This window comes from Sinocyclocheilus anshuiensis, unplaced genomic scaffold (assembly GCF_001515605.1).
Source record: "Sinocyclocheilus anshuiensis isolate Anshui unplaced genomic scaffold, SAMN03320099.WGS_v1.1 scaffold1091, whole genome shotgun sequence".
NCBI classification, from domain to species: Eukaryota; Metazoa; Chordata; class Actinopteri; order Cypriniformes; family Cyprinidae; genus Sinocyclocheilus; species Sinocyclocheilus anshuiensis.
This window is the reverse complement of record NW_015544196.1, coordinates 111,900-120,547: the sequence shown is the minus strand read 5'-3', so window position 1 is coordinate 120,547 and position 8,648 is coordinate 111,900. Positions and strand designations below refer to the sequence as shown.

Here is an 8,648-nt window from a genome sequence, read left to right as displayed (position 1 = left end):
TAATATATGAAATAAATGAAATAACTATATTAATATATCTATATCTATATCTATATATTAATGTAATTCTATATATTATATGTAATTAAAGTAATTCCATTACGTTAATATATCACTTAACTGTATATAATATTACATAATTTGGTGTATATATATATATATATATATATATATATATAAATAAATAACAAGATTCTGTTATCGAGTTTAATAAATAAGCAGGCAAATAAACAATAATAGTAATAAATATAATAAAAAATACAATAATTAAATAAATTAAATAATATATTAAATGCATATATTAGCTTTAATAATAGCTTTTTAATAATTTGTAATAGCTTTTATTTTATATTATAGCTGCCATAGTTTTTGGACACTGTACCATAAAATACCACTCAGGCATTGTATATAGAATACAGCGGGGCTAGCTGTCCTCTGAGCAACTACAAGGTTTATAAAAACAAATATGTCTTCACTCCATCAGTGGTTTTGTACTGTATACTGGTCTCAAACATGTATTTCAAAACAAGTTCCAAAGTGACAACCCCAGCAAACTACACAAGCTCAGAATGTGTTATTTATTTATTTATGATTGGTTAAATAACAATAGAATTTTTTGAAGCCAATGATTTGTGTATATAACTGAAATGTAAAATATAACTGTACCCTCTCCGAGTCCTGAGGAGCTCCATGCTGTTTCCTGAACGGATTGAAATGATCTCAATGCTCAAGCAGGAGGCTGTAAGAGCTCAGAAAAGTGTTCGCTGTTGTGCTTGACTCACCCGGGTCTTTCTCCAGGACGCTCTTTACTGCATTAAAGGCACAATATGTAAGATTTTTTTATTAAAATATCCAAAAACCACTAGAACGGTGTTATATATTTTTCTGACTTGTGTACTTACATTATACCAAATGTTTCGAAGAATGTTTAAATCCAGAGAAATAAGCAATTTTAACTAGTGACACGGACCGTGTCCATAGTGTCATTGTGTCGCCTGCCAATGACGTCATAACCCCTCGATTTCCGGTTTTGTTTTGTAGAAAACATGGGGTGCGTCTCAATCAGCTCCCTTGTTCTGTAGGCACTGATCAGGGAGTCGGCCATTTTAAGGGCTGTCTCAATCGCGAAATCTTTCCAGTGCACTGGAACGTTCGCTCCCTGAAAAATCCCACAATGCACTGCAAAAACTAGGGAGCATCAGCGCTCAATATGCTCCCTTACCGGAAATAACGTCACATTTCTGAAGCGGGAAACATAAACCACACGAGTCAACGCGATAAATATAATGTTACGCAATAGAAGATTTGAAAAGATGGACCGTTTTTTAGTATACTACTGAGTAGATCGTGTACACGAATTCGGGCACTGGTAAGTTCCCTGACTTACGTTGGACAGTAATCACTCAAATTCCAGTGACATGATTACATACAACGTCAACGGACAATATACACTGAACAAAATTATAAACGCAACACTTTTGTTTTTGCCCCCATTTTTCATTGTGAACAATATTTGAGAGAAATAGGCCTTTTGTGTACATAGAAAAAGTCTTAGATCTTTGAGTTCAGCTCATGACAAATGGGGGCAAAAACAAGTGTTGCGTTTATAATAAGTGTAGTAGAACGTCATCACTGGAATTAATAAACAACATGTAGGACCAATGTCATTTTTATATTATAGTGAGCGCCGATGCTCCCTAGTTTTTGCGGTGCATTGTGGGATTTTTCAGGGAGCGAACGTTCCAGTGCACTAGAAAGGATTTCGCGATTGAGACAGCCCTTAAAATGGCCGTGATCAGTGCCCTTACTACTGAACAAGGGAGCTGATTGAGACACACCCCATGGAAACACCAAAGACGCTTTAATATGTTGTGCGTTTTAATAGAACGGTGACGCCCGCACAGAATAGCATTACAACAGAACTTTCAAACGTATCTAGTATGATAAAACAGCGCTGCTTTACCTCGCATACGCACGACCGGAAGGAGCGGAAGCGGTCGACTGTGGCATAATAAAAGCTCCGCTTCTGCCCGAGTCCCGTCGGATTGCATCGGCTGTGGGGATGAAGACCACAACTCCCATGATTCCACACTCAGTCACGGCGTCATCAAACTACACCTTTGTCTCTTTGTTAGTTTTGAGTACACGCCCTCCAGCAGCAAAATTACATACTGTGCCTTTAACACAGCGGCCACATGACATCCAGCTGCGCAAACTCCAGCTGCGCAAACACACCAGAAACATGGACAGCTTTAAAAGCTGAATGCATATTAATGCATGAGAGCATATTTAAGTATTTATTAGATACCATTTTAATCATCCTTTTGCAGTTCAATTAAATCTGCAGTGTGACAAATGCCTTTTTGCTAATATTGAATGTAGTCTCTCTAATAATTAAATATATTGTATATGTTATAATACACTATATAATAACAATATATAATAACACTGAAAAGTACCTAAAATACCACACATACACATATATTTGTGTTTCTCTAATTTTCGAAGTTTCTCTAATTAGGTATATATATATTAATTAGCTCATACTAAGCTGCATGCATAATAATCATTTCATGCCAGCTTCCTAAATGCAGACATTAAAAACTATAATGATGTCCAGCAATATTCCTGAATCTGCCTGACAGTTTCCATAAGTTGAAATAAATAAATACATATATATATATATTTATTTGCAAGTGCAAGACTAAAACAGTATGTAAAAATGAAGAGGTTAATAACTGTGCAAGTCATCAATGATTACACGTTATGGAAATTATGCTGGTCATTATGATGAAATCAATAATACGAACTTAATTAAATATGACTTGTGACGTTATTACAAGTTAACCTACTGATATCCTTCTTAAACAAGTAATTTTAACACTCATATAAAAAAACGTAATTAAAGCTCATTATTTAAACTGTTATTTAGTATTCATTGCAGTACTTTTAAAATAATCATTATAAAGTCATATTCACACCTTCACTGTTCTGTTCGTGTCCATCTCTGGATGGCACGCTGATACTTACGCAGGCGGAAGTTCCGTGCTCAGAAAACGTTATAAAATAAAAGTCCTAGAAAATGACATTAGTAAAAATAAAAGTCCCGGAAAATTGGTTAATTTAACATAACTGGATTACGTTCGATTTAAACATTAAATGTAATAAAATATAATATGAACAATTATATAATCTAGAACTGACAGCAACAAATTCAGCTGAAAATAAAAAACAGTCTTGTAGTTAAAATAGTTAGTCAGAAAATGTAATATAATATAATTAGTGTTGTCAAACGATTAATCGAGATTAATCGCATCCAAAATAAGTTTTTGTTTACATAATATATGTGTGTATATTTATTGTATATATACATACACACACGTGCATGTATATATTTAAGAAAAATATGTTAAGTTTATGCATTAAATATATTTATATATGATATAATTTATATGATTGTATAATATATGCTGTATCAAAATATATGCTGTATGTGTGTGCTTTTATATATACATAATAAATATACAGTACACACACATATATTATGTAAACAAAAACGTTTATTTTGGATGCGATTAATCGTGATTAATCATTTGACAGCACTAATTATAATATTCATTTATTCTATTAATTTGACGTTGCTTACAGTTTCTGAGAAAAACAAACTCAAGATTTGCCTTTTGCTTATTTTATTGAAAAAGATGTCAAATATTAAAGCACACCAAATTAATTATATTTACATAACAGCAGATTCACAAAGTTGCTGATATAATACAATATTCACAGTTATATTTGTGTAAAATCTAAGTGGCTGCTGGCTTCATTTTAAATGTTGTGGGAAACTGAGGCCTTTCTCCAGAGCGTGGGATCTCCAGCGCTCATCATCCGCCTCATGCGTGAGATAGCGATATCCCATCCGCTGCTCAAACTCACGCAGGTCACACCACATCTGGAAGTTCTGCAGCGGGAGAAACAGACGAGGTATGCATAAATCACTCTGAAATCTGCATTTGCATGCCAGTACAATATGTTTTGGGTTGGGTTGATTTTTGGAGTTAGTCAACAGACCTGAAACCAAGGATGACCCATCGCTTTGCCAACACTGAACCTGCGTCTCACCACCACCTGCAGCAGGTTATTGATCAGATTCACCGCTGAGAGACAGAGAGAAATGAGTTAAAGGGGTCATATGATGCGATTTCAATTTCTCGTCGCTCCGGCCGGGACAGGGCATCATCAACAGTATGGTGAGGGGCGTAACATTTCTGTCACACGCTTGAGGTATTCGGCCAATCACAACGCACTGAATAGCTGGCCAATCACAGCACACCTTGCTTTTCAGACCGATGAGCTTTGTAAAAATCGACGTGTTTCAGAAAGGCGGGGCATAGAGGAGAAAAAATAATGTACAGTATGTGGAAAATTTTTGAACCTTAAACCGCATAAACACATTTCATTACACCAAATACACAAAATAATGTTCTTTTTAGCAGCATCATATGACACCTTTAACAGAAAGAAAGTAGGTAACCATCTGGTATTCCTCACTTAGGGTACAAAACTATGGAAGCTTTGCTCATTTCTGGCATGAAATAAAAAAAAAAAAACCAAAAAAAAAACAATTGCAGCTTTTAGTCTCACACTTTTGTCCACACTTGTCATAATACTAAGTTCTCTCTAATACTTCTCAAACTCTCTTCTGCATCTTGCAATTCGGGAAAAAAATCTGAGATGTCGCAATTACCTTTTATAAAGGGGTTCTATACAGAAAAAAGACAATACATCTAACTTTCATTTATATACTATATTTTATTTCAATAATATTTACTCTTTAATAATTCATATTTTGAGGGGATTTTATGGTACTATACAGTATTCACCTCTAAATTATGCACCATCTAAAAACAAATATTAGAAAAAATTATTTCATATTATTTTGAATGGATACAGTATTAAAGTTTTGCATTTAGACATCATTGAAGACTACTTCCTTGTGGCTGATTTATAGATTGTATTTTTTCTTTTTTAAACCATTTAGCCTTTTCTAATCATGCTCAGTAAAAATAAATAAAAGTAAAAATGTGAAAAATTCTAAATGAACGTGGTCTAAAATGACAAAAGGCCACTATGTATATATGCATTTATGTATTTGTGTATATGTGTGTGTGTTTATATACACACACACACACACACACACACACACACACACACATACACACACACAAAGTATACATGCACACACACAAAGTACACACACACACACACAAAGTATACACACACATTTTAAGTAATATAATCAGACTACTTTTAGATTACTTTTGATGTAACTGGTTTATCATCTTGATTTAAGCAAGATAATCTTGTACCATATTGATATAAAATACAAAGATAAAATATATCATTCATTGTTAGTAACAACATGAAGTGCATTAAACTGCAGGGTAAATAAAATGAATGAGTTCATCAGTAGTTGATGCAGTGTTGAAATGTTGGGAAACAACTTCTTAAAATTGAAGCGATTTTTGTAAATCCAGTGGTCAAATGCTGTGTGGCCTCTCAATTTTGTGTAATTATAGCCACCCGACTAGTGACTGGTGTTTGTGTGAACGAACATTTAAAAGATGAAAAAGAAGAATTAGGGAGAATCAGTAAATTTTTTTATTATTCATTGCTATTGTGTGAATAACATGTAATCATGTAATCAACAAAAAAAGTAACTGTAGTCTGATTCAGAGTATTTTAAAAATGTAATTTAATCTAATTACAAATACTTAATTTTGTGAATTCTAATTACGTAATCCATATTACATGTAATCAGATTATATGTATATGTATGTATATATATATATGGCTCTGCACTCCTTATTTATACTTACTTATACCTAAATTCATTACTTCATAGTTATGTGCCCTACACACACACACACACACACACACACACACACACACACACACACACACACACACATACACACACACAAAGTATACATGCACACACACAAAGTACACACACAGATTAACAAAGTATACACACACACACACACACACACACACAAAGTATACACACACATTTTAAGTAATATAATCAGACTACTTTTAGATTACTTTTGATGTAACTGGTTTATCATCTTGATTTAAGCAAGATAATCTTGTACCATATTGATATAAAATACAAAGATAAAATATATCATTCATTGTTAGTAACAACATGAAGTGCATTAAACTGCAGGGTAAATAAAATGAATGAGTTCATCAGTAGTTGATGCAGTGTTGAAATGTTGGGAAACAACTTCTTAAAATTGAAGCGATTTTTGTAAATCCAGTGGTCAAATGCTGTGTGGCCTCTCAATTTTGTGTAATTATAGCCACCCGACTAGTGACTGGTGTTTGTGTGAACGAACATTTAAAAGATGAAAAAGAAGAATTAGGGAGAATCAGTAAATTTTTTTATTATTCATTGCTATTGTGTGAATAACATGTAATCATGTAATCAACAAAAAAAGTAACTGTAGTCTGATTCAGAGTATTTTAAAAATGTAATTTAATCTAATTACAAATACTTAATTTTGTGAATTCTAATTACGTAATCCATATTACATGTAATCAGATTATATGTATATGTATGTATATATATATTCACAGACTTTTTCATTAAATGTTCCCTCCTGGTGGAATGTCCTTAGCCATCTTCAAGAATCAGCTAAAAACACATCTCTTCCATCTTTATTTGACCCTCTAACTCTAGCACTCTCTATTCTATGGAAGCCCGTTTCCACCACTGAATAAAAAATGAAAAAGGTAATTGCGACTTTTTATCTCACAATTCAGAGTTTTTTTCTCATAATTGCATGATACAAAGTTGCAATTGCGAGTTAAAAAGTCAGAATTGCGAGTTTTTATCTCACAATTGTGAGTTTACATCACGCAATTCTGTGAAAAAAAGTCCGAATTGTGAGATGAAGTCGCAATTACCTTTTTAAAAAAAATGTATTCAGTGGCGGAAACGGGCTTCCATACTATTCTAATTCTAAAAAAACTCGTCCCTTTTAGACTTGCACTCTATTAATTTACTAACTACTTGTTTTATTACAAAAAACAACTAACACTAGCTTCTCTAATCTTTTTGTATTCTATCTGTTTGTTTTCTTTTTATTAATTATACAATTTAAAAAAAGCAAAAAAGGCCTCTAACACTAGCTTGCTCTATTCTTTTTCTATTCTATCGGTTTTCTTTTTATTCATTATATAATTAAAAACCCTTGCTACGCGTACTGCGTTAAGCTAACTGAGACTTGTTAAAGCACTTGTGTATAGTTACTCTTTTGTTGACTTTGATTGCTTCCATTGTCCTCATTTGTAAGTCGCTTTTGATAAAAGCTTCTGCTAAATGACTAAATGTAAATATATACACACACACACAGATACATGGTCTCTTACCCTCCAGTGAGATGAGGGACCACGGCTGGTGTGGATACATGAACGAAGCATTGGTGATCTGCTGATTAATGTCCTCGTCCTCGTTGAAAGGGAACGTTCCACTCAGACTGACGTATAAAATCACACCCACGGCCCACACGTCCAGAGAGCGATTGTAACCCTTACTACAGATGATCTCCGGTGCCAGATAGGCAGGCGTCCCGACGACAGTGTGCCGGAATGACTTCTGTCCGATGATACGAGCGAACCCAAAGTCACACAGTTTGACCTGAAACAGAGACATTGCATTCAATGCATTCAGTTTTTGAATTCCCTGGAAATCAAAACATGATTCTAGTATTGTGCTCAACAGTTTAAATATCTCCATTTGACACATGCAATTCTAGACTTGACTTTAAAGGGATAGTTCACCCAAAAAAGAAAATTCTGTCATTAATTTCTCACCCTCATGTCGTTCAAAATGCCGTAAGACTTTCGTTCATCTTCAGAACACAAATTAAGATATTTTTGATGAAATCCAAGAGCTCTCTGACCCTCCATAGACAGCAACGCAACTGAAATGTTCCCAAGTCCTGAAACATAGCAAGTTTATCGATGTCCTGGGAACATTACAGTTGTGTTTCTGTCTATGCAGGGTCAGAGAGCTCTCGGATTTCATCAAAAATATCTTAATTTGTGTTCTGAAGATGAACGAAGGTCTTACGGCGTTTTGAACGACATGAGGACGACATGAACTAACCCTTTAAGTGTCGAAAACATTGAAAATCTTGAGTAAAGAGCCATATACAAGAGTGTCAGACCTGAGGAAAGGGTTCAGGTGAAGCCAGCAGCACATTTTCTGGTTTCAGGTCACAGTGTGCAACGTCCCTCATGTGCAGGTACCGCAGAGCCTCCAAAACCTTCAACACCAAGCACAGATCAGCAAGACTGAAACTTCTTTAGTCTCCACTGATTTACACTCTTAAAAATACAGATTCCAAAAGTGGGTTTTCGCAGCAAAGCCATAGAAGAACAGTTCTTAGTGTGAAGAACATTTTGATCATCTAAAGCACCTTTTTCACCATAAAGAACCTTTTGTGAAATGAAAAGTTCCCTTTCAAGGGAACTTCGAACTGCGTACTCTAGGGGTCGCTATGGGGGAACGCCTCGTCGTGACCCGTGTCTGAAGCATACATTGAAAAAACACCAACTCGTTGGCCGGCGACAGCCAT

General features: G+C 34.5%; 2 protein-coding genes across 2 annotated transcripts in view; both read right to left on the bottom strand.

Moving 5' to 3' along the window:
• Positions 1–3,023, bottom strand: part of LOC107696727 (copper chaperone for superoxide dismutase-like) — a 6,297-nt gene extending 3,274 nt beyond the window's left edge. Inside the window, exon 1 of the transcript XR_001635118.1 lies at positions 2,982–3,023. The gene's annotated coding sequence lies outside the window, so the exon portion shown is untranslated. The remainder of the gene's footprint in view (positions 1–2,981) is intronic.
• A 702-nt stretch (positions 3,024–3,725) lies between these two features.
• LOC107696724 (serine/threonine-protein kinase D3-like) overlaps positions 3,726–8,648 on the bottom strand; it is a 20,917-nt gene continuing 15,994 nt past the window's right edge. The window contains exons 12-15 of the mRNA XM_016497203.1: positions 8,238–8,336; positions 7,438–7,705; positions 4,069–4,154; positions 3,726–3,958 (exon numbers count right to left, since the gene is read on the bottom strand). Coding sequence (XP_016352689.1) covers positions 3,821–3,958; positions 4,069–4,154; positions 7,438–7,705; positions 8,238–8,336 — 591 coding nt within the window. The 3' untranslated portion in view covers positions 3,726–3,820. The remainder of the gene's footprint in view (positions 3,959–4,068; positions 4,155–7,437; positions 7,706–8,237; positions 8,337–8,648) is intronic.